Source organism: Mauremys reevesii, linkage group 18 (assembly GCF_016161935.1).
Source record: "Mauremys reevesii isolate NIE-2019 linkage group 18, ASM1616193v1, whole genome shotgun sequence".
NCBI classification, from domain to species: Eukaryota; Metazoa; Chordata; order Testudines; family Geoemydidae; genus Mauremys; species Mauremys reevesii.
In genome coordinates, this window is record NC_052640.1 from 8,188,326 (window position 1) to 8,214,228 (window position 25,903).

General features: G+C 40.0%; 2 protein-coding genes across 4 annotated transcripts in view; both read left to right on the plus strand.

The window, feature by feature from the left end:
* Positions 1 to 17,312, plus strand: part of LOC120386281 (V-type proton ATPase 116 kDa subunit a2-like) — a 48,234-nt gene extending 30,922 nt beyond the window's left edge. The window contains exons 26-38 of the mRNA XM_039505426.1: positions 1,032 to 1,125; positions 2,649 to 2,861; positions 3,595 to 3,745; positions 4,886 to 5,025; positions 5,734 to 5,888; positions 8,666 to 8,756; positions 9,293 to 9,411; positions 10,200 to 10,410; positions 11,102 to 11,221; positions 12,494 to 12,613; positions 14,065 to 14,182; positions 15,503 to 15,674; positions 15,946 to 17,312. Coding sequence (XP_039361360.1) covers positions 1,032 to 1,125; positions 2,649 to 2,861; positions 3,595 to 3,745; positions 4,886 to 5,025; positions 5,734 to 5,888; positions 8,666 to 8,756; positions 9,293 to 9,411; positions 10,200 to 10,410; positions 11,102 to 11,221; positions 12,494 to 12,613; positions 14,065 to 14,182; positions 15,503 to 15,674; positions 15,946 to 16,048 — 1,807 coding nt within the window. The 3' untranslated portion in view covers positions 16,049 to 17,312. The remainder of the gene's footprint in view (positions 1 to 1,031; positions 1,126 to 2,648; positions 2,862 to 3,594; positions 3,746 to 4,885; positions 5,026 to 5,733; positions 5,889 to 8,665; positions 8,757 to 9,292; positions 9,412 to 10,199; positions 10,411 to 11,101; positions 11,222 to 12,493; positions 12,614 to 14,064; positions 14,183 to 15,502; positions 15,675 to 15,945) is intronic.
* Positions 17,313 to 19,470: 2,158 nt separating this feature from the next.
* Positions 19,471 to 25,903, plus strand: part of DNAH10 (dynein axonemal heavy chain 10) — a 95,012-nt gene continuing 88,579 nt past the window's right edge. The window contains exons 1-3 of one of the 3 annotated variants that reach the window (XR_005589556.1): positions 19,471 to 19,819; positions 20,837 to 20,941; positions 24,013 to 24,155. Coding sequence is in view for 2 of the 3 variants with exons in the window: in XM_039505084.1 (XP_039361018.1) it covers positions 19,588 to 19,819; positions 20,837 to 20,941; positions 24,013 to 24,155 (480 nt within the window). In the remaining variant the exon portion in view is untranslated. The remainder of the gene's footprint in view (positions 19,820 to 20,836; positions 20,942 to 24,012; positions 24,156 to 25,903) is intronic. The other 2 variants (XM_039505084.1, XM_039505085.1) reach the window with 2 other exon arrangements.

Below are 25,903 nucleotides of genomic sequence, written 5' to 3' on the forward strand. Positions count from 1 at the left end.
AAAATATCTTGTCCCTCATTGGTCCTCTGGTCAGGTGTTTCTCAGGTTACTGAGCTTGTTAACCCTTTCCAGGTAAAAGAGACCTTAACCCTGATCTGTTTATTTATGACAGGCCTTTAATGGGTCAAATTGTATACTGTTTAGTGTTTTCACAAGTCCTGTTTATTTTTTCTTTGTTAAATGTAAGCAGCAGTCTTTTGATTAATTTTGAAGTTTCCTGTTTTAGTTTTAAAACCATTCACTGGCAGTACTTTGGTTCAGTATCTATCTCTGCCTTTAAGTAGGCCAAATAACAATAGAAGGGGAACAAATAATACCTAATGCTTTTTCATTTGTAGTTCTCGAAGAACTTTACAAGGGAGGGATAAGTACATTAGTTTCCCCATCTGTAAAATGGAAACAGAAGCACGGAGAGGTTTAGTGATTTGACCAAGATCATACATGGTGTGGGGTAGCGCTCTGAAGAGAACTTAGATCTCAGTTCACCGGACTGGGAGTACGATATACTAGACTATGATTAAATCAAAAATACAGAGAGCTGTTTTAAAACCATCAGTAAAATAGATTGAGTGAATTGTCTGAAATTAATAAAAATATTCAGGTGATTTGGATAGTTGAATGGAGTGAATTCTGAGAATGAGGGAGGGAGTAACAACAATGGCATGTCAAAGTTCTGTGCAGGGTGATCCAAAACCACAACAATCCTTAGCCCTTACCTGCAGTGTCCTTCTCTAGTCCTGGCCCTCTTCTGGGCAGTGACTGCCAATCATGCCACATTATGTGGTGATGTGTTGTAGTGCACATGGGGACTGAGACCAAACTTCATGTGATCCAAGATAGATCCAAGATCTGTGAAAGGGAAAGGTGGTGAGTACAGCAACCCAATTCATCACCTATCTATGGCTTCTCAATATTTTTCACGTTTTCTTGGTGAGGTATGACTCACACCCTTAAAGGCTGATCTTACACCTTACAGATCTTTTTCAAGTGCTTGGATGCTTAATTCAGGCGTCTGTATTTTTTTCCTTCAGCTATCATTGTCATGTATACCCCTATCCCAATACCACTGAGGAGCGCAGAGATGTTATTGAAGGACTAAACGTTCGCATTCAGGATCTTCATGTTGTGAGTAAAAAGTAACTAGTACCTTTTCCATTGAAGATATTGGAGCATAGATAATCACTTAGCCCATAGTTGCAGTATTAATTATGTTGATACATCTATAACTTAATGCTGTGTACTTTTTTTTTCAAGTACCCAAACTTTTGTTGGTAAAAGGTACTGGAGGTTTTTAGATATGTAGTAGTTGTGTGGTAAAGCAGTCAGAACAAAGGACTATGAGACAGTAGGATGTGACCAGGAGCAAGTCACTTGAAAAGCATGACCTAGTTCAAAACTAGATATTGTACCTAAGTTGAGTTGACCTGCGTAAACACCTTATTTTAAAAAAAAAAGGACAATGATGGTAACAGGGTTATAGAAGGAGAAACATGGGCTAGTTGTTAGAGCACAGGATTGTGAGCCAGGGATTCCTAAATTCCTATCTATGATCTTGCACTGGCAGTGTCCTTTGGCAGGAAACTTAACCACTTCATCTAAATCCCTTTCTGTAAAATCGAGATGTTAATACTTATGTACTATCACAGGATGCTATAGATTAAATTAGTTAATGTTGTACTGTGCTTCGATGGTTGATAAATGTTTGGTAGCAAATTACATATATCCAGAATGCTTTGCCAAACTTTAAATACTATTTAAATACTAGACTCTGACTAAAAATATGACAAATATACTTCAAGAATTAAGCCTACCTTTTCAAAAACCTTCCTTTATCTTTTAATTCTTTTGTAATGAGTTGTTTTTATTTATTAATTACATTGTGACATCCTTTATTTAACACATCAAAATAAATGAGTGAAGAAAAGGTCAGTGATGAAGCCTTTCTCCAGGCTCTCTTCTCTCTTTTTTTGCAAAATAGCTAGCTTTCCATAGTACTGTGAAAGACTGAGTTGATGTTGTCATGCTTGAAAAAGGAAAAAAAAAAACACTTTTCCAAGGCCTTGCATGAGCCTCTGTAAATTGGGCTTCACTTTCAGAATGTTCAGCACGAGGAGGATGAGGAAATAAAACTTAGATTCCACTAATGTATTCTGCTTTATCCGATCTTACCGTTTTGCCAGTCTGGTGCTCTGCTAACTTCACTGAAGTTTCACATGGGTACCAGTGTCCCACCCATGCAGTTTTACCTTAATCTTGTCGGTTCTGTTTATTGTAGTTCAAGGGCAGCCATAATAATATTAACTACCACTTTCAGCAGCAATTCCATTGTGACTTGCAGCTGGCCACCTCTTCTACATAAGTGTGACTTGTGCAGATGACAAGTTCCACCATACAATGCTGCATCTTGATCCAAGTGATGGATTGCTTGTATCAAGAATTCGGTAAGAACTATAGTCTCTGTGGTCTGCATCTCTGTATTAAAATCAAGGCAGCTGCAATTCCTTCCACTTTATGTAGGTTAGGTCTGTCCCTTGGGGCTCCTAGCAAGTTAACAATATGATCCATAGTTGGGCAAAGTTTCGGTGCTCCTCCTGTAGTCAAACTTTCATCTACATTTTTAATTACCACTAATTTTTCCTTTGACAAAGGTGCTGCATAAAACTGAGGATTACTTACGACAAGTATTATGTAAAGCATCAGAATCCATTTATACTTGGGTTATCCAAGTGAAGAAGATGAAAGCCATTCATCATGTACTAAACCAGTGCAGTTTTGATGTCACAAATAAATGTTTAATTGCTGAGGTTTGGTGCCCAGTAGGTGATCTGCCAAACTTGCGTCGAGCACTCGAGGAAGGATCAGTAAGTCATTTTATATGATTGTGTGCACACAAATTCAAAACTTTGACTGTTTTGAGCCAACAATAAAGATAAGGAAATAAATAAAACAATGTTACTTGAGAGGGAAAATAGCTGGACATAGGTAACTCCCTACAGATGTTAAAGGGCCCTTATGGGCCCTCTCCAACACTGTAATTGGGTAGAACCCCTGTTGGTATCAGTGGGAGTTTTTTTGAGCGTATGAACTGCAGGATTGGGCTCAAAGAATGAGTTGGCTCACAAGGCCATGTGAAATCACCCTAGAAGGCACTAATTTGGTCCTACTATAAAAATGATAAAATTAGCTTTGTCAGAATAAGTTTGGCGTTACAGTAAATTAAGACTCTTTGTAATAGCAAATCTTGACTTTGTTTCATAAGTATCTATTACTTATCTAATTTCATATTTTGTAACTATTTGTTTTCTTTAAAAAGATTTAAGTATAAAATGGTCATTGTAGATATTTCTAGTCGAAAGAGAGGCAAGTGTTAGACTTAGTGCACTTGAGAAGATTGTGGCAGATTTGAAAGTTACTCAAACTGCAGTGTACCTCAGATATAAGAAAGTAAGTTTCTGTTCTGAAGATAAGTACCTTACAATTTCTGTTTCAGTGGACATTGTCAAAATCAAAATAATTTCTCTTCTGGGTTAGCAAAGTACATGTCCAGTATGATTTAATATAATTTATTTTTGTCCCATTTCATTTTATAACTAGAGAAAGAGCGGAGCTGCAATCTCTTCATTCATGAACACCATACCAACAACAGAAACGCCTCCAACTTTAATACGTACCAATAAATTCACTTCAGGGTTCCAAAACATTGTTGATGCTTATGGAGTTGGGAACTACAGAGAAGTTAATCCAGGTTTGTCCACTGACAGTTGATGAAATCTTGCACTGCATTAATTATTTATTCATTTCTCCCAGCAGTAAAAGGGCATGTGCTTAAGTATCTTGCTGAATCAAGCCCTTAGTAAAGGGGAAAATGGGGACTTAAAGGTAATAATAAAAAAAAAAGGTAATAAAGGTAATAATTGGAGATATGCCAATCTCTTAGAACTGGAAGGGAACTTGAAAGGTCATTGAGTCCAGCCCCCTGCCTTCACTAGCAGGACCAATTTTTGCCCCAGATCCCTAAGTGGCCCCCTCAAGGATTGAACTCACAACCCTGGGTTTAGCAGGCCAATGCTCAAACCACTGAGCTATCCCTCCCCCCTTCTACGTTCTATTGTTAATGGCCAATTTTAATTTTCAGTATTTTATCAAGAATGCAAATAGTGCTTTGAGGAACAAGGAAGGATCTGATTTCCAATGTTTTCTCTTAGCACCGCGAAAGATGGCAATAGCTAATTATGGTATCTCCACCCATAGTCTTGGTAATTTTGTTTGCTTTTGTGAGAGAAGAATTGGGAAGAAAAGATAATCATGAAAATGGGAAACCTTAATTATGGTATTGATATTACACAAATATGGAGCCGGTCATCCAGAAGGATCCCAAAGTACTTTAATAACTATACAGAGTCTGTGAATGCATTGCTGCAGCCATCTCTGGCATAACAATGAGGATAAGATTCTTTTAGCTTTACGGATAAAAATACATCTTTCTTTTTAGCAGTATAGAGTCAATACAACAATGGAGGAAAGAGCTGGATTCTCTTCTTGCTCGTGCATCATTATAATCAGAATTGTTAACTAATTTCCAATTGCAGAATCCTCATTAGTGTGGTCCTGCATGAGCCAGAACCAACCCAGTTTAAGTGAGTAGGGCTGGGAGCTCGAGCATCTTTGAATATGTAACCTCTCAACAAACTTGATATGGAGTGACTGTGAGATGATAAAAATAGAACTACATCATATCATTTTTAGGATTACATTAGAGAATGTAACTGCCTCTTTATATTAATTTAGTTATAACTGTATTAGGCAAAATTCAGATAATTGTAATATCACAATAAATATTGTTGCAATTAACCCGAGTCTGTTGTGCTGCTTTTTTTTTTCCCAGCCCTCTACACCATTATCACCTTCCCCTTCTTATTTGCTGTTATGTTTGGAGACTTTGGACATGGTCTTCTAATGTTTATCTTTGCCCTCTTAATGGTACTTTATGAAAACCACCCTCGACTAATTCGATCACAAGATGAGGTAAGCTTACCCTCCCCCCGCCCATCCCAAACAAAACAGTATTTCGATAATTTTAAGAGGACAGTTATTGTTTTTCTGAAAACTTTGTTCTTTGCGCAAATATAAGATACTAATTTTGGTTGATAAGGCAACTGTTCACTCTGGTCCAGATGGATAAGGAAACTTGGTCAGAAACTAGCTACAAGAGGACAGTTTACCTCCTTTTAAAAATTTGTAGTGGTACTGATGGCAGTAGTGATGATTAATCTCGGGATTTCCTAGCTTGCATGTTTTATGGTATTATGACTCCAGGATAGAGAGAAGATCTAGGTTTCTATTCTGTGAGTCTATGTAGAATCTATGTACGAGTCTATATAGGTTCCTCAAATATACACGTTTAGTTTAAAGCAAAAATGTGACTTTCAGACTATATTTGTTGTAAAAATCTTCGGTAGTGATAGTGACAAAACTCTTGCAAATCTATCATGTGATATTAAAGGTATGAAAGGTGAGATACAAATTGGATATGTTTAAAGAGAGGCACTAATTTATTAAACAATGTCTTCAATCCAGATTGTCTGATTTTTTTTTTTTTCTTCTGGGTTTGTCTTAGTTTTCTTTATACCCTGTAATAATTGTTTAATGTGGTCATGTGCTTCTCTTGGAAATGTGCAGATAATGAAAGTTCACGTAGCTCTTGCTAACAGTGCTATACTTCAATATTTACAGATCATGAAAATGTTCTTTGAAGGGAGATACATAATTTTGTTGATGGGTCTATTTTCTGTATACACTGGCTTGATTTATAATGACTGTTTTTCAAAGTCATTAAATATATTTGGTTCTGGATGGAAAATTTCTGCAATGTTTAAACATACCTGGCGGTGAGTAGTATGCTTTGTTTACTATACCATTAAAACAAATATACAACGTTTAGAAAAGACTCTCTAATTCCCTTCTGTTTTGCCTTCTTAAATAGACTGTTTTAATTCCTTCATAAAATGTTATCATTAAGAGGTTCCAAATCCTTCCCAAAGGAGTAAAATGCCCTTATTTTGAATAATAGTACTTGAGAAATTATTTGGGGGCAGAGAGACATTATTTTGTCTGGAAAGCACCATGCGCAATTATAAACAATAATTCTAGTCATTTGGGATCATTTCAGTATTTTATACTGCATTCAAGTTGATGACCCTCCTGGAAAATGTTTCTTGACCAATCCCACCTCTTTCTTTGTTTGCAAAATTTATGTAACTGCTGGGAGACTGGTCTCATTTCCTTCAGAAAAAATACATCAATGCTTATTGCAGGGGTCGGCAACCTTTCAGAAGTGGTGTGCCGAGTCTTCATTTATTCACTCTAATTTAAGGTTTTGCGTGCCAGTAATACATTTTAATCTTTTTAGAAGGTCTCTTTCTATAAGTCTATAATATACAACTAAACTATTGTTGTATGTAAAGTAAATAAGGTTTTAAAAATATTTAAGAAGCTTCATATTAAATTAAAATGCAGAGCCCCCCTGGACTGGTGGCCAGAACACAGGCAGTGTGTGTGCCACTGAAAATCAGCTTGTGTGCCGCCTTGGGCACGCGTGCCATAGGTTGCCTACCACGACTTATTGTCTTAAATACATGCATCTGTACCAATGACAAAAGCCCAACATTTATGAGTAACCCTAGAGTAACAAAACAGCAGTAAGAACCAAAGAGTAATTTAGTGGGGAGCTGATTACACTCCTTTTGGGTCAGATGATCCACTAGGATTTTTAATGGTTCTGGCCCAGTTGTTTATTGAAAGAAATATGAGTTGGTATACTTTTTATAAAATTTTATTAAAAGCAATAAGCAAACAAAATTAAAACGAACAAAAACATAACTAAGGCTACACTATTACACACACTATTAAACTAAGGGTTAAATAATACAATGATCAAATTAAGATCAAAATAGGGTCAAAGAAAACAATTGACAATAACAGTGGATTAAAACTAATCCATCAGCTAGTAAAATCAATTCTTATAGACTCTAAAATAAGAAATCTATAGAAGAGATTGTTTTCTGAGGCCTGGTCTACACTGTGTGTGTGCGGGGATCAATCTAAGTTACGCAACTTCAGCTATGTGAATAATGTAGGTGAAGTCGACGTACTTACATCTACTTACTGCTGTGTCTTCACTGTGGTAAATTGACAACCAATGCTCTCCCGTCAACTCCACCTGCGCCTCTTGCTCTGGTGGAGTACCAGAGTTGATGGGAGAGCGCTCGGCGGTCGATTTATCGCGTCTAGACTAGACATGATAGATCGACCCCTGCTGGATCGATTGCTGCCCATCAATCCCGCGGGTAACGTAGACAAGCCCTTATAAACCCCAATTAAGATTTTGCCCATGGCAGTGAAGTCAGTTTAGCAGGCTGAATATTTTGATTATCAAAGTCAAATTACTGTTACTTTTAAGCCGTGTCCTCAGAGTAAATTGGAATTTCCTCTTTAGATTTCAACAGTGGTTGCTCTGTTTCCTTTCTGAACACAGACTTCAACATCACTCTTCTAATATGCAATAGTTAGCAACTTTTGATAAGCAAGAATTATAGATGGCAGTTTGTAAATGCTGTTACCAAAATTAAGAATGCACGCAGGCTCTGATTTTTTTTACAAAGCAGAATATCTAGGGTAACTTCAGTCTGGGGGTTATTCGGCACCTCACCATGTGGTTAATATTCATAAAATGCTAATAAATATTCATAAAGTACTAATATTCATAAATGCACTCAACACACATTCACACACTTAAAATAGGGAAAAAAACCAAACAGGGACATCTCTTTGTCAAAAACAAAAAAGGGAAAAGGCGAAAATGACATGCTTAAGATAAAATGGAGTTTGAACTCTTCAGTTCTTGTAGTCTTCAAACTCACATGGTATTAGAACTGTCACTGCGGTCAAGATTCCAGGTAACGACAGAGTTGTCAAGTACCTTATGCTAGGAGGGTCTTTCAGTGCTAGGAGACTGGTTAGGCTAATATGGCCACAGTCATTGTGGTCTTCTCCTCTTTGGGTGGCTATGGGATTGGAAATGAAATCTGGAATCTTTCCTGTCTAGATCACCACTCAGGTTGAGAGTGATCATAAGTTGTTGCTGTGTGATATCTGTTTGGAGGGTTATATGAAATAAATTGGTAGCCTCAGCCAAATTTCTTGGGCACATTTAGCCATATTAAACAACCACCACCACAACCAGCTGCTTTGTTGACAGTTTCAATAAAGGTTAAGAACTGAATGGTTATTGAACTACATGTGTCTCACCTATAGTGGTGTCCTTTCTGGTCAGAGCTGACCTACATTGTATGAGGGAGCTTATGCTGACTCTGCACATACTGCATCTGTTCTGTGGATAAATAGAAAAGCATTTTCAGGGGTTGCCTTTCTGGCAACTATCATCAGTACTTAATTTACCTGGGAACAGTTTAATATGTTGACTGTTTATCTTACTATTATTGTGCTTAGAAATCCCTTTATGCTTCCCTCAACCCTCAGATCAGCCATTTATTTTCTCTCTCTCTGCTAAACAAGAAAGTAGGAAGGACATTCTGCAGAGGTGAAAGCAATACATGCTTACTATTTTTAAGCAACAGGATCTGATTATGTGTTTCTTGTGCCACAGTCTTGATGATTTGAAGTCTAATCGATATTTGACATTGGATCCAAATGTTACTGGAGTGTTTAATGGAGTTTATCCCTTTGGCATAGATCCGGTTGGTGCTTTTTCTTTAAATGTACCTATTTGTGATGATCAGTGCTTTACAGCTCATAAGTTAAAAGTGTGATGCCTGCTTAGTATACAGACAAAACATAAGGGGACATATTATGCGTAAATGCAGATTTCCATTTTCCCTTTCTCCAGTGAGGATGATATCCTCTTCTAGTGATTCAGAGAGAGATTTAACTAATTTCTTCAAACTCATTTTTGCTTGGGAACTTAGCTGGAATTAGAATCCAGGGGTATGTCTACACTGCAGTTAAATACCCTTGGATGGCCTGTCTCAGCTGACTCAGGCTTGGGTTTGGGCTTGTGGGGCTGTTGAATTGAGGTATAGACAAGCCCAAACGTTTACACCACAATTAAATAACCCCTTAGCCTGAGTCAGCTGACATGAGTCAGGTTTTTAATTGTAGTGTAGACATATTGCAAGTTTCCTGAGGAGAGATTGTGTTACACCCCAAACTAGTCATTTTAGGAAAGTCTATTTAATCTTATTGATTTCTCTTTTATTTTTTATTTTCCCTTCAGATCTGGAACCTGGCAAGCAACCGTCTCAGTTTTTTAAATTCTTTCAAAATGAAAATGTCTGTGATTTTTGGAGTGACTCACATGACTTTTGGAGTTATTTTGGGGGTCTTTAACCACTTGTAAGTATGGGAAGTTAAAGTTAAATGAATGTGGCAATAAACACATGCAAGCAAATACATGTAACATTTTTCTGATCATTGTTTATTATCTGAGATTGGAAGGAACTGGAATGTTTTTGAGAAATGAGCAAAGGCAATGTGAATTCACTGTGAAAATTGCTTTACAAAAACAAGTCACTTTTTGCTTGAGATCCTGATTTCCTTGGAAAAATATAGGCAGGCCAGTGTTACACAGAAAAATCTGCAGCCTTTGAGAAGTGAGATTTTGTGTTGTGCTTCTAGAGAAGAATGGGTTTGGAGCTGCCACTTTTGGGCCCCTCTTAACCTCTTCTGTTTAACATTGTTAATGCCTTGGTTTTATTTGAAACAATGTTTTTTTGTTACTTGAGCCCCAATCCTACAAATATGCTGAACTAAAGGCCTGAGTAGTCTCATTGAAATCAATGGGATGATTCAGTTCTTTAAAGTTAAGTATTTGAATAAGTGTATGCAGGATTCAGGCTCCTGTTTGCAGTAATTTTTGTTTTCTTTTAATTGAAAAGACTTTCGCTTCCTCTGTTAAGGCCCTGAGACCATTGACATCCATAGTAAAATTTCCGTTGAGTTCAAAGAATCAGGATTTGGCTCATAATTTCTAATACAGTTTCTATTTCTGAACACTCCGAACTTCCATTGATGCCACAGGGGTTGAGGGCTCTCAGCACCTTATAGAATTGGACACTATACGTGATCTTTCTATATAAAGGTTGTTCATCATTAATTCTTTTTCCTTTTTTATTTTTTTTTAGATATTTCAGGAAGAGGCACAATGTTTATTTGGTTTTCCTTCCTGAACTTTTATTCATGCTGTGCATCTTCGGGTATCTTGTATTTATGATCATCTTTAAATGGCTAGCTTATTCTGCAGAAAACTCCAGATCTGCTCCCAGCATTCTGATTCAGTTTATTAACATGTTTCTATTTCCCACTAGTGGAATGGACACCTTTTATACAGGACAGGTTAGTACTACTCTTATAAACTGAAAATAGATCGATAGAATTCAGAAGATCATATGTTCTTTAATAGTGTGATTGAACAAAAAGTATTATCTGAATGTTAAATTAAGCTAATGTCTGACTCTAGTGTGGGAACAGTAAAGAGGTTGTATCAGGATTCTTTTAAAAGATAAATAAATAAAAAGCACATCCATTATGACTGACTGAGCATTTTGCTCTTAAACTTCGTCTAAGCTTTTGTGTAGATTTAAAAAAACGCACTTGCTATTTCTAGAACAAAATCCTGTACTCCTTGCTCAGGCTAGCTTTGATTCTCTTTAATAAAAGGGACGCAGAACAGAGCACAGATTATCTCTTCTCTTTTAGTTTTTAATGCTATTTTGTGTACCAAAAGAATCTTTTTAAGCTTGGAAATTGGCAAGCTTGCCTGCCTTTTGGGGCCAATCCAGAAGATGAGCTCCCACAACTGCTATTTGAGGCCCTGAATCAGCAAAACACCTAAGTGCATGCTTAACTTTAAGCATGTCTTTAAGATCCACTGAAATCAGGTGTGACTTCTCAAATGCTGAATCAGGGCCTTAAAGGAAATCAGTTGCTTCTTCCTCAATAATAAAAAAAAATGATTTAAGTACTTGGGGGGAGGTTGTCTGAACTCATCTTTAAACACCTTTTCTTTTTTCCCTCCCACTAACAGGTTATTTTTCAGAGATTTTTATTTATTGTTGCTTTGCTTTCTGTTCCTGTAATGCTTTTTGGAAAACCACTTTATTTGTATTGGTTGCACCGTGGAGGCCGAGGCATTGGAACGTACAGAGTAAGTATCGAAAGAACTGTATACCTGTAGCATGCATTTTCTAAATTGTCAAGCATTGTATTAAAGGGTATTTTATTATAAATCCTTTTGGCTAAAATTAATTAAAAAAAAAAAAAGCATTATCATCTATACTGGGGAAGCTCTAAAAAGGCATTATCCAGTAACTGTTTCACTTTACTCATTGCTTGTAATAGCCTTTAGAAACCTGAACATGGAATTTCTTTTCCTTATGATTTTGGCCATCTTTCCCTTTCTAACAAATAGATTTCCTAAATGTTTAAAAAACAGCAAAGTTAATTTAATCGGACTACAACAATTTCAGCTTGCATAGCACTCTGTCATTCCAAACTATAGGCTCAATGCTACAAACACTCACATGCATGATTTGTGAGTATTTGCAGAATTGGGCCTTTTCTGTGTTTGTGAGCTTGCTGCACTGCAAATATTAGTGCAGCTCAGGGAACCGCACTTAGCTGCTGCTGCAAAATCAGAAGAGAAAACACTTTGTTGCTATATTTGTTGGCTGTTTCTGTAACACTTCCTTGGTCATAGATGTGTGAATAAAACTTTTACTAATTGTGTACAATAAAGTTTTAAAACCACAGCGGGAAACTCACTAATTAGATATTTTCACAAATTACATTTGTCAAAATTATTTTAACTACATTAGATGTAAGATCCATTTAAATTTGTTAATGGGGTAAAGAAATAATTATCTTAGATTAAGAAAGTATCTAGAAGCATTGAGCTCTAAAATGTCCTATAGCTTGATATGACCATGCAAATTAGAAAAATTGATGTCTATTTTTGCATAATAGGGCCTTTCCACTTCAGCTTTCTCAGCTTCTATGGTCCCAAGGGTATGTCTACACTGCAGACAGACACTCATGGCTGGCCCATGACAGCAGACTCAGGCTTGCGGATCTTGGGCTGCGGAGCTGTTTAATTGCCGTGTAGACTTCTGAGCTTGGCCTGGGCTCTGGGACCCACCAACCAGAGTCCCGCCTTGCAGGGTCCCAGAGGCTGGGCTCCAGGCCAAGCTCAGAAGTCTATACTGTTATTAAACTGCTCCAAAGCCCAAGCTTTGGGAGCCTGAGTCAGCTGGCACGGGCCAGCTGCGGGTTTTTAATTGCAGTGTAGACATGCCCTGAGAGTCTTAATGTTTTTGCAATGTCTGCTTTAAATAAATACAAAAAACCCTGCAACTCTTACAGTGACATCAAAAATTCTTGTTAGTGAACTGACACTGATACTGTTTCCATTTTTGTGCAGAGTGGCTACAGACTTGTTCGAAAAGAAAGTGAAGAAGAACTTTCTTTATTGGGATCACATGATGTGGAGGAAGGAAGCAGCCCTTCAGACAGTGGGCACAGAGAAGGGGATGGAGAAGAGGTAACACTTTCAGCTACCGCCTGTAATAAGAATGGCCTAAAAGCAAGTTATCAGGGGAAAATTGTACGGAGTGATACTCGGCAAATTGCCATACACTAAACCAGGTTGAGTTCCTGGAATCTCTAAAAATGCCATCTAGGGGGCTTTTATAAAGCTGGCCTGATTGGTTGGCTGCATAAAATTTACATTCTGTTATTTGTGATTGTTCTGTGCTGCATTTCTTATTACAAAAATGTATCAGTTCAGCTTACTTACAGTTCCTAGGTTTTTGATATAATGGGAAATAACTGCATGAGGCACTTTGTCTGAGACTACAGTCATTCCTTTTAAAGTACAATTAATCAAGCAACATCAAAGCTCTCTTGCATAGTTTTATGGGTACTTGATTTTGGATGCCTTTAGTCAAGACAAAGAGGAGAATATACTCTAACTTTCTCCTTTTCTTTTCATCTTGGATTCTTCTCTAGAGAAAAGGCTCTTGATTGTAATTTTTTGAATAGTATGTTATATAATTTGACAGTGGGAAGGCAAGGTGCTCTTGTCATTAGTGGGAACTGGAAATCTGGAGTCTTGAGCTGTACTCCAGGTTCCTGACACTGATATAATATAATCTTGGGCAAATCATTTAAGGTGTATCTGAGTGCTTTTGACTTTAGGAGTGTTAATCAACTCCTATTAAACTCTCTGTCCCTCAATTTACTCATCTGCAAAATTAGTATAATACTCCTCTCACTGGGAGATTTGAGACTTAACCTCTGTAGGGCTAATATATCTAGGAAATAGGAGAGCTCTACTGAAAGACATTGCACAAATTGTACCACAGTTTCATAAGAAATGATAGCAGGATTTACAGTAAAAATTACTGATCTTGGGTTTGTTTGTTAGTACTAGCCAACCTAACTCAAGATTACTACATTAATAATTACCCTTTACCATTATATAGCTCTCTTCATCTGAGGATTTCAGAGTGCTTTACAACGGTTGATAGTAATAATTATCCCCCTTTTAGAGACAGGAAAAGCTGAGGCAGAGAGAGTTAGTGATTTGCCCAAACTTAACACAGTAAATGAACAGCCTAGCTGGGATTAGAACTCAGGTCTCCATTAGACCACATTATACTGTGGCAGAACTATATGTTCATATAAGATGCATTCAGAGTAATTTACATGCCTACTTGCATTGTTAGAATATTCTTTGGTCATATAAGTAGAGAACCTGCTAGAAAACTAAAACTTTATTTATATATATAAGTGCAATCAGCATGTAAACTTTTAAAGTTTATACACTGGTTTAATTATATAAAAAAATTATTTGACCTTTACATTTTATTTTTATTTTTTTTAAATGATCTGAAACCTATAGTGGATTTGCAAATGCATGTTGTATGTTGTCACACATCACAGTATGGATTTAATGTATACAAGTGTATTTACATATATATGTGTTGTTAGTTTAACTTTGCAGATGTTTTTATGAATCAGACTATTCATACCATTGAATACTGTCTAGGATGCATCTCCAACACTGCTTCATACCTGAGACTCTGGGCACTAAGTCTTGCTCATGCACGTAAGTCTTTGTATTCCAATGTAACTTTAATATTGTATGCGGGTTTTGTTGTTTGATCATTTTAGAATATCCTAGCTATGAAATTATCTGGTTGGTCATTTAAAAAAAATCCCGAGTTAACTGACCTGGACTAATAGAAAAGCACATTATACTGAAAAGTGGAATTGTGACTTGGAGTGCTGCATGTAATATATGGCTTCATTGTTCACTCCTGATTATGTGAAGGGCTGTCAGCTAGTAAAATGGTTCTGTAGATGGTGATATTATGTCATGTGATATTTAAAGTCTTCCCCTTTAGTGGCCATGATTCGAGAAAGCACTTAAATATTGTCCTGAATACAGATGGATTTAAGTACATGCTTAAATATGAGCTTAAAGTTAAGTATGGGCTTAAAGTTAAGTATGTACTTAAGAGCTGTCCTGAATAGGGATGCTTTCCTACATCAGGACTAGTGTTTTTCTGAATTTGTGTCATTCTAAATTAGAACCTGGGCATTTATGGTCCAAAAACACTGCCCATTTCCCTGTAATTATTCATTAAGAGACGATGAGAGTTATCACAAAAACCACCAACCTTTTCATATTTTATATTCTTGTTCTGATTTCAGGAATGTGTTTCACAGCCAAATTATATAGGTATTTTATGCTACACTGAATTAATACAGATGAAGTAGTGATGTGTTGTATACACGTGAGCTTATTAAAATTTTATTGAGTGTAATATTGTTTCTAAACATTTTTTAAAAAACCCTTGTCTGAAAAGATGTGCTGGCTCTGCAGTGTGAAATTAAAGCGGCTAGAAAACGAACTATGTGATCAACATGTATCTGAGTACTTAAATCTTAATGTAGTGAACACTGGTCTGTGTCTTGGGTTCACTTGCAATTGTAACTATTAAGTATTGGTTAGTGGATTTGTGGTTTTAATAAATTAGATGTCATAAGTAGTAGATTTTATTCTGAGACTGTTTATAATTATAAACAAGCTATTTCCTGAGAGAACAAAACAGCGTATGCAGCTCCAGATAATTCTGCTCTGATTACATAGATTATACAGTAAACAGACTACTCATTCAGTGTTCTAGTGAATGCAAATTACCACCTGTTACAAAAATATTAATTATTGTGCAACGTTTAGATCCTTGAGCGTCTTGTGATGTGCCCCTTTGAAGGAATCCAGTGTATATTTTTGGCTCCATTTTCTGATCCTGGAGATTCTAGCACAGTAACATAATTGAAACCTGAGTGCAGACTGGTTAAGCAGACTTACTGGGTACGTGTATGTTTCCAAAGGTAATTTTGGAAACCATTTGTTTTGTAGAGTTATCAGAAGTGCTGTGGGCGATGATAATGAGAGTGGGCCTTCGTGTGGATGCAGCATATGGAATCTTGCTGTTAGTTCCAGTTTTAGCCTTCTTTGCTGTGTTAACAGTATTCATTCTTTTGGTCATGGAAGGTCTTTCTGCTTTTCTACACGCTGTACGACTTCATTGGTAAGTGCTAACTTTTAATATAAAAAAACTGCCTTTTTTTTTTTTAAACTGTGCGTTGGTTTGTTAAAGGGACATTATTGGGTAGGATAGGCCCAAAATTTAGAATGCGTATTTTGAAAACGAATGACTCTGGCATAAAAGTTAAGTAACTAGCCTAAAGGCATCAGTGTTAGAGCCAGAATTAGATCTCATTAATTCCTGGCTCCTAGTCTTGTTCTCTGAGTGTTGTGTATTAATGTGTGGATATATTTTTTTTTTCTCCTCATTACAGGGTGGAATTTCAGAACAAGTTCTACACCGGTGGAGGTTACAAGTTTACTCCTTTTTCCTTTAAGCACATTTTTTTACATTTTAATAAAGATGATATTGCATAATTTTATTGGCATAAGCGGAGGTGTTCAGAGTTGTCTGCAAATCATGTAATTAGATCTCACTGATGTACAGTTTGTAGAAAAATGTGTTTTTCACTGATTGCCTTATAATGTAGCCAAATAATTCTGTAATATATACCTCCTTCAGACAAATACATTGCCGATCTGGAGCCTCTTGTAAAATATATAGGCATAAAATGTATGTTTTTTTCATAATAAACTAATGTTGTAAATTAATTTTAAGATAATTCTAAAAAATCTTATTGCTTGTTCTAAAAATAAGAAAGGTATTTTATTTCCAGAAGAGACTGTTTATATTCTTTAATGAATACTTTTAAAGGATCTTAATTACCTTAATTTCCTTTTCGTCATATAAAATACACAGCAAGATTACTGTATATTACTCATGTGATCACACCCTCTCATTAACTTAACTGCTGCCAGATTCCACTAGGTGGCAATTTAACATTAAACAGTGTATATTTTCAGTAGTTATTCCCAGGAGATTACCAAAAATAGTATAAACCAGTAAATATTAATATAAAATGCTCTTTTGGGGCTATTTTTAAAAGTACACCAACACAACATTTTGTGTCTTGAATTCTGCCCAGAATTATTACTTTAATCTTTGCAAGTGCACATCCTGAAGCTTCATTTGATAAAAGAAAAATTAAGGGCAGGTAGGGGAAACCCAACTATGTTCTTTTTTATCTCCCTTCATTGAGTTTACAGTCTTATGCCCCAATTTTGCTAAATGATCTGTGTGGGTGGACTCCTATACTTGTGTGGAACTCCACTGGGTGCAGGGATTGCCCATCCAAACCATTTTGCAGGATCAGGGCCTTAATGATGTCTTTAACAGGTGACTCAAATTGTATAGCAGAATATGTTGTATTAAATGCTCATTCTACAGACCTTTCACATGCAAAGTTCCCATTAATGGGAACTATATTTTTATGACGAGTGCAGAATCAGGCCTTAAATGTATTCCGTATATATTTGGCTTTAAAGACATTTATGGATATAACTTGACTGGAGTGACTGGTTTATCTGATGTTATTGAACCAACGTTGTTGGTTAAGAAATGTTACTTAAAAGCGTATATGTGAGGGGAAGAGACAGTGCTTTTGCATTTTTTATATCAAAATGAAAATTGGGATATTTTACCATAATAGTTTGACATTTGTGCCATAAGAACAGCATAAGTTAATGTTTACATTTTTCTTTTATACTGATTCCAAATAAAATATAATTGCCATTTGCAGAATTAATATTCTGCAGTGTTTGGTTGTATTTAATTGTTTAAAATGAACTCCTGCAGCTCTTAAACTATACCACTAAAATTTTGTCCTATGTAATATTTCAGTTTCTTATTTACAATATTTTAAGAGGTTCCCACTATTGTAAAAAGTTACATTTGTTACTGAATCTTAGATCTTTTCATTTCTTACTTCTGTTAGACCAGATCTTGTGCAACCCCAATCAGGCCACTTGGCCTCTTCTAAGAATAAAGCTTACCTTAATGAGAGCCTGCATATGCATTACATTCTATCTCTAAATTTTATTTTAATTGAGAATATTTTCATATTTTTGACTAAAGTTCTACTTTTTTTGTGTTAAATTCAGAATTGTTCGAGTGGAGACATAAGATCACATAGGTAAATCCCACACAGGATTTTTGCTTTAACTTGAACTGTAGGGTCTGGATTTTTATTGAGCAGCCTATCTGAAAACATTCTGGCTGTGGTTCAACAAGGCACTTAAAGTCTTGAAGTTACATATGTGTTTGAGTAGTTTGCTTGACTTCAATGGGACCATTCAGTGCTTGAAGTTAAGCACATATTTAAAGCCCTTGCTGCATCAGGGTGTGTGTCAGGACCCAGTCCTGCAAACTCATTACTTTTACAGGAGAGGCTGAGCTCTTTGCTGGATTAAGGCCTGAAACTACACTCTGGAGTTAGTAACTGATTGTTAGTTTACATTTTCATTCTTTTAATAGATTTCCTAAACTTGCAGTGTCAGAACCTGGAATTTAGAAAGCAAACACCCCCTCCCCAAACTTTAGTGCTATGAAACAAAAATTACTTGACGGTTAAAGACCGGTAGGGTGAAAACATTTTTATGTGGAATTTTGTTGACATTTTGTACTAATTCAGGTTGTTTTGAGAACCAAGCAAAATAGTGAAGGAAAAATCCTTCTTGAGGAATTAGTGTTTATTACTAATAAAGTGTGAAAAGACTCCAAAAAGCAAAGGGATTATTCTGGGGAAAAAATTGGAACATGCTGTGGTAGGTAATGGGGCTACTGTCAATCCACTTTAACTGATAACACTGCCTGCTGTTGGGTTTGGATTCGGGATAAACTGTCCTGTTCCCTTTGCTGCTTCTTTCCCTCCTCCCTCCCCCTTGTGGCTCTTCTCATCTTGTGTCTTCTACAGGCACAGTTGCTTCTAACTGCTTGCTTTGGAAGGCACCAAGCCAGTACAGTATGGGAACATGCTGGTTCTAACGCTGCTGTTCTCTGTTGGAGCAGCGGCCTCAAGTGAGCAAAAGTAAAAATAATCACTGTTCTTAGGCGCACACACATCCAGCACAGAAACATAACCTCCAGGAGTGGCCCACTCCCTAAAAGTGACAACTGACAAATGTTGCAGAGACTGGCCGGTTCAGTACAGGGTCATCTTTCCCCTGCATGCTGCCAGCCTGCCCCAGGTCAGCCAGGGAACACCAGCATGGTGCAGGTTGCATGGGCCAAGCTTAGTACTGCTGCCTATACTCTTCTCTCTCCCCCGCCTCTCCAGGTACCATTGCTGCTTCTGCCCTTTCAGCCCTGTTTCTTTTTAAAAAGAAAAACTTCCTTGCCCCTGGTGGCAGACCCAAAGCTCGGGGGTGGGGGACACCTGATGTGTGAGTAAAAACAACTAGGAGTCCTTATGGCACCTTAGAGCCTAACACATTTATTTGGGCATAAGCTTTTGTGTTTTGCTGATACAAATACAGCTAACCCTCTGAAACTGGCTCGTGAGTGGCACTTTTCATGGGACCCTAGGGTCAGTGGGGTTGTACTGAACCTCCTGGGATAGCCTTCCCTCAAGGGGGGGGGGCAGGGCAAAAGGCGGGAGAGTACAAGGAGGAGAGGAAGGTTTGGGGGTGTGAGTGGGGGAAGGTGCTGGGTGGGGGCAGAGGGGTGGGATTGGGAGGGTGACCAGATGTCCTGATTGTATAGGGACAGTTGTGATATGCGGGGCTTCTTCCTTATATAGGGGCCTATTACCCCCACACTCTGCTCTTGCCATCTGGGCACCCTAGGGAAGGTGCTGGCTGGGGACGGCGAGGTGGAAATAGGGGGCGCTGCAACCAGGGAGGGGGCGGCACTCGCCCTCAGCCCGGAGGCGCGCGGCGAAAGGCAAAGGAGGCGGGCTCCCGGAAGCGCAGGGCTCGCGCCGCGGCCAGTCCCGCCCCGAGCCGTTGCTATGGGCACCGGGTAGCGTCCGTTGAGGTCGGCGGCTCATCAGCCCGCGGCTGCCCGGCCCGGCCCCGCCATGAGCCTGGACGATGTCCGCGTGCAGTGGATGCGGGACCGGGTGCTGAACGCCCTGGGCCTCTCCGACCAGGCGCCCTTCGAGGAGCTGCTGAACCGGGGCGATGGCGAGGAGGGCGAGACCGTGCTGCGCTTCCTCAACCAGCGCGCGGCCGGCGAGGAGGGGGAGGTGGCGGGGGCCGCGCTGCTGCTGCGGACCGAGCTGCGTCAGGAGGAGATCGAGATCGAGATCGGTCCGTCCCTGCGCCGCGCCTGCCCGCCCCGCGCGTCTCTCCGTCCGTGTGACCCCCGGCCCGTCCGTCCGTCCTTGCCCGGTGGCCCCGTCTGTTCGGCGTCTGTCCCCTGTCCGCCCGCCCATCCTGTGTCCTCCTCTCAATCCAAACGTCCCCCGCCCTTTCCTTGCCCACCAACTGCCCGTCTGCCCTTCCCCTCTGTGCCCCCCCATCCCGTGTCTCCTGTCTGTCCCTCTGACCATCCCCTGTGTCCCCCCATTTATGCCTTGTGCTCCAGTCTGTCCACGGGGCTGGCCCTCTTGTGTTTTTCCCCCCATCCATCTATCCATCCTCTGTGTTCCCCATGTCCTTCCTCCGTGTCCCATCTATCTGTACATCCATCCCCTGTGTGTCCCTCTCGTGTCCCTCCCTTGTGCAGGGGTGCTGGAACAATTTTTATAGGGGGGGTATGTTGAGAGCCATTGAACCAAACTGTAAACCCCATATATAATAAGCACTTCCAGCCAGGGGGTGAGGTGGCAACACCCAAAGTTCCATCACCAATGCCCCGTGACCCCTGACTGTCTGTCTGTCCATCCCATGTCTCCTTGTCAACCTCACTTGGGATATATCCAGCCATCTCCATTATCCCCCTTGTCTTCCATGCTCCTCTTTTGTCTGTCCATCCCCCATTTCCATCTCCTGTGATCCTCCATCCATCACATGTGCCCCCTGCCAATCCACCCGCTGTCTGCCCATCCCATGTCCCTCTGTCCATTTCCTGTGTCCATGTGCCTGTCCACGTGTCTCATGTTAGTGTTCCTATGCCTGTGCACTGTCCACATCCAGCCATATGGGCATATATCCATATGTTCCCTGCATCTATGTATCTCCATGTCAGTGTGCTTTTGTAACCCCCCGTCCATGCATAGGGCTCTGTATCTATGCAGCCCATGTGTCTGTCTCATCTCTGTCGGTGTGACCGCATGTCAGATTTGCATTTGTTTTGTACACATGTGTCATTTTGATCCTGTACAGTAGAAACAGAGGAGCCTACCATATCTGAAAATGAAAAGGAGGAAGATCCAGATAACCCTCGTCAGGAGGAGTTGGCTGAGGCCGCCTCAGTTGGAGCAGAAGGAAGTATGTATGATCAGTAGATCTTGCAAGTAGCTTGAAGTTCATTGCTGGGGATAAGTACGTCAGGATTATGCTTTACCCAGCATGGCATAAGTAAGGAAGATTGTTTGTTATACCCTAAAAGCCTTAATATAAAGGAACACTGTAAACCTGAAATCATCAAATTAAAATACTTAATTAAAAATAGTTGAACTTATTACACTGGACATAAAATCCCTTTATTGACTTTTGTTTGATGTGTTTTTTAAAATCACAGTTTCCTCTCTCGATTTGTGAAGGGTCTGAACAAACAAAACAACCTAACTAACTGATTATGCACAAAGTGCTGTCAAATGCACAAAGTAAACAACAGGGGAAAACTGATCATAGCGAAACACTGCAACCAACTATAAACAAAGGGAAGTCAAATGCACAAAATTACCAAACAAAAAACAGATTTTTTTTCTAATTTCAGCTTTAGTAATAGTAGGTGTTACCTACTATTGATAAAAGTAAAAACTTTTCAGACAAATGTAATTAACAATAAAATTGACAGTGTTGCATTAAACACAAAGATAGAGAGCTACTCACACAAACTGTTTTTAGAAGTGTCCCATCTGAGGCATCATCTATCTCAGGGGTTTTCAAACTATTTTTGCTGGGCCCCTCTTGGAAAATATTTCAGGCTGTGATGACCTCCCCAAAAAGTGATAGCAAATTACTGTACATACTCATAGAAGTGTACTCATGGTATTGCCACCCTTACGTCTGAACTACCTACAGAGCTGTCTGGTCAGAGAGTGGCAGCTGCTGGCCAGCCACCAGCTCTGAAGGCAGCACTGCCATCAGTAGCAGTGCAGAAGTAGGGTGGCATGGTATGGTATTGCCATCCTTCTGTACTGCTGCTGTTGGTGGCACTGCCTTCAGAGACGGGTGGCCAGAGAACTGTGGCTGCTGTACCCACCCTTCCAGCTCCCTATTCTCCCAGCAATATTGTTATGATTTCATGGCCCCTCTACAATAGCCTTGTGACCCCCTTTTGGGTCAGGATCCCCAGTTTAAGAAACACTGATCTATCTCATGTCCATATGTGAAATTTAACTGAGAATTCCAACTTAACTGAGTCCTGATATTGTGTGTCTACAATGTACATATAAGGAACGAGTGAAACTCTTGTTATAATATTGCTCGTTATGAAAATACCTCACTCAAAATGTTTTTCTTCCCAAATCGACACATTTTGGTGCAGTAGCTTAGAATGACTTTGAGCATTGTAATTTCTGTGCTGAGGTACTCTTCGTACAAGAGGTGAAGGATTCACATTGCAGGAAAGAAACTAAGCAATTAAAAACTGGAGGTTGGCCTACGCCAGCTGATTTGTACTTGCGGGGCTTGGGCTAAGGGGCTGTTTTATTGCAGTGTAGACATTTGGACTTGGGCTGGCACCTGGGCTCTAGAACCCTGTGATGTGGGAGGATCCAAGAGCTTGGGCTGCAGCCTGAGTGCAAACGTCTACAACCGCGATTAAACAGCCCCTTAGCCTCAGCCCTGCGAGCCCAAGTCAGCTGGCCTGGGCCAGCTACAGGTGTCTAATTGCAGTGTAGACATACACTAGGAAGATGCAGTGAAGAAATTCAGAGGGACATATTCAGTCTTGGTAAATTCCACTGACTTGAATGGCATTACTCCCACATACAATAGGACTTAACCTGTGATATTTATTCCACAAACAGACTTCTTTAGCAGAGATCTGAGGCCATTTAAAGTCTGTTTCTCCAGGCCTGTAACTCTGATTTTGCAGTGTGAAATAGATTTTGTCTAGAGTGGATGGCAAACTAATATCTGATACGGTTTTTCAGGAGTTCTGCTACAGTACTTTCCTTAAAAGACATCACTTGATTTGGCTTGTTTCTTCATCTTAGCTGCTGCTGTGTTGTTTCTCTTACTGAGTGACTGGGAAAGAAAAACCAAAAAACTCTTCACCCAGCACAATTATGGCAGTTACTTAAACTGATCTGTCTTTGAAGAGGTGATTCTTTCAGGGTCCCAGAGACCTGTCACTATCTTTATATACTGAGACCATCAAGACTGAGACGGATTTAAATGTAAATCCCTTCAGTAGGGTTTAAGAGGACCATAATGTAGTCATGCTGGATGTAAAGCCTTGCTTTTATTCCATTTTAACTAGTTCAGAATAAAGGTAAACAAAGTAAACAAGTGCAGAATTTGTCCCAGTAAATTTTTAATATTATGGCACAATAGGCTTTCACAAAAAAGTAGGAAAGAAAAGTGAAAGTGATTAAACAGCCAGCAAGAGAACTGTTATGACTGTTCCTTTGTTATGTAGGCATAATGTCTTGAGCCCCCACTCTTTGGGCACTTCCCACCAGCACATTTCTACCAGTGAAGGCCATGACTGAGCCATAAGTATTTGGCTAGACCAGGGGTAGGCAACCTATGGCACGCGTGCCAAAGGCAGCTTGTGAGCTGATTTTCAGTGGCACTCACACTGTCCGGGTCCTGGCCACCGGTCCGAGGGGCTCTGTATTTTAATTTAAAATATTTAAGAAGCTTCATTTAAAATTGAAAACCTTATTTACTTTATATACAACAATAGTTTAGTTATATATTATACACTTATAGAAAGAGACCTTCTAAAAACATTAATGTATCACTGGCACGCAAAACCTTAAATTAGAGTGATTAAATGAAGACTCGGCACACCACTTCTGAAAGGTTGCCGACCCCTGGGCTAGACAAATGCACCTATGACTTTTGAAATATGTTGATCTATTTTTTTCCATCACAGTTCAATTATAGGCATTAGAAATTGTAAACAAGCCCTAGTTACTAGGGAAGAACAGCAGGGGTACATGCATAATTAGGAATACATTGAGATCCTGTTCTGCAGAAATGGAACAGTGTGAATCACAAATGTATGATTAATGAGTAGCTTGGATGGCTACTTTGTGAAAGACCAGCAAAGCTGTTCTTTCGTTTATTTCAGGACTATAATTTGAGTTTGACACGTTGGTTCTGAAAGATTGGAATAGGTGAGCTTCATTGATTTCCTCTTCTGTGAATTTCTTTATTAGAGAGGGATTGGAAAAGCAAAGCATCTGCTTCAGAATTTCTAGACACTAAATCTTTGCGAGATATATCACATCTATCCATTGTGTCGGGTTTGAGTGACCTAGCCCAAGGATTTGCAGGTGAAAGCAGAGAGCAAATATTCAAAGTAAGTCCATTACATTTTACTTTTGTTTTCTTGAGGAATCTGAAGGGGCTCTGTTTGTGATATGAACATTTAAATGTATGAATGTTTCAAGAAACCTTATGTAGCGTTAAAGATATAAAACTGCATACTGTGATCCTAGAGCAGGGGTCGGCAACCTTTTTGGCCTGAGGGCCACATCTGGGTGGGAAAATTGCATGCAGGGCCATGAATATAGGGCTGAGGCAGGGGTGCGGGAGGGAGTTTGGTGTGCAGGAAAGGGCTCAGGGCAAGGGGTTGGGGTGCAGGAAGGGTGTGGGGTGCAGGGTGCAGCAGGGGGCTGAGGGCAGGGGTGCAGGAGGGGTTCTGGGTGTGGGCTTCGGCCCGGCGCCACTTACCTTGAGCGGCTCTGGGATGGCAGCATCATGCAGCAGGGCGAAGGCAGGCTCCCTGGCCCCATGCCAGCACCACGTCCCGGGGTAGGAGGGGGAAGAGTGGGCTCCGCATGCTGCCCTCACCTGCGGGTGCCTCCCCCGAAGCTCCTGTTGGCCATGGTTCCCTGTTCCCGGCCAATGGGAGCTGCAGGGGGTGGTGCCTGCAGGTGAGGGTAGTGCACAGAACCCTCTGCTCCCCCATCCCTAGGGGCCACAGGGATGTTGTGCCAGCCGCTTCTAGGAGCAGCACGGGGCTAGGGCAGGCAGGCCACCTGCCTTAGCCCCGCTGTGCCACGAGGCTGGCAATCCCACAGGCCAGATCCAAAGCCCTGACCCACAGGCCATAGTTTGCCCACCCCTGTCCTAGAGCAAGATAAAACATACAAGCATCTGATTTTCCAACTGAAACAGAATGCAATAGGATACACTCTCTGCAGGCCATGCAGGGAGCTCTCTCATTGCTAGGAGATACCTCTGCCTGCTCTGATGCCCCCTTGCTTGCTTGCACTGCAGCCCCTCTCTAGGAGTCACAGTGGTTCCTCTTCCTGGCTTGGCCCTCCAGCCAGGTCACGATATAGTTTTCCCCTGCTGTGATTACCATTCCAGGCACTCTTCCCACTCAAGACGGTGCCACTTTCCCATTGTCTGGTAGGGGAACCTAGGCTCATCTGCTACTCCAGGTTCCAGTCCAGGGACTCTACTATCAGCAGTCAAGGTCTGCATGGTCTCAACCCTTGCTGCTGTTTCCCTGGGCTTCTTCCTACTCCATACTCTGCAGTCTTTTTTCTCTGTCACCCTTCTGGGGGAAAACCCTTCTGTCAGAGTCCTAGGGCTTCTGCTTCCCCACTGATTTTCCTTCTTCTCTCCTTACTAGGCCCAGCAAGTGGCTGAAGCCCCCTTATGCCCCCACTTCCTGGCTTTATATGAGTCCCTCCTACTCCTCTCCAGATGGTCTCCATCTTCAATTAGTATTGTCAGTTAGGCCTAAGTCTTCCTCCAGGTGCAGCCTGTTAGGTTAATTAGCCATTTCTGAGCCACCTTAATCCCTTCAGGGGTGGTGTGGGGTGAACACAACATCCCACTGAGGTGTCCAGTATCAAGCCTCTGGCAGTGGCCTGTGCCTGATGCTTCAGAGAAAGGTGAAAACCCCCTATAATTCAACTTTGGCTGTTGTGCAGTGCTGTACAGGCACTGTGAATCACTGTCCCTGACATAGGTTTTCAGTACTTATGGTTACAATGAATATGTCAATGGGTTGTTTGTGTACCACATACTACACCACCAACCTCTAGATTTGTTTGCATCAAACAGCTAGCAAAGTTCATAATTAGCTAGAAC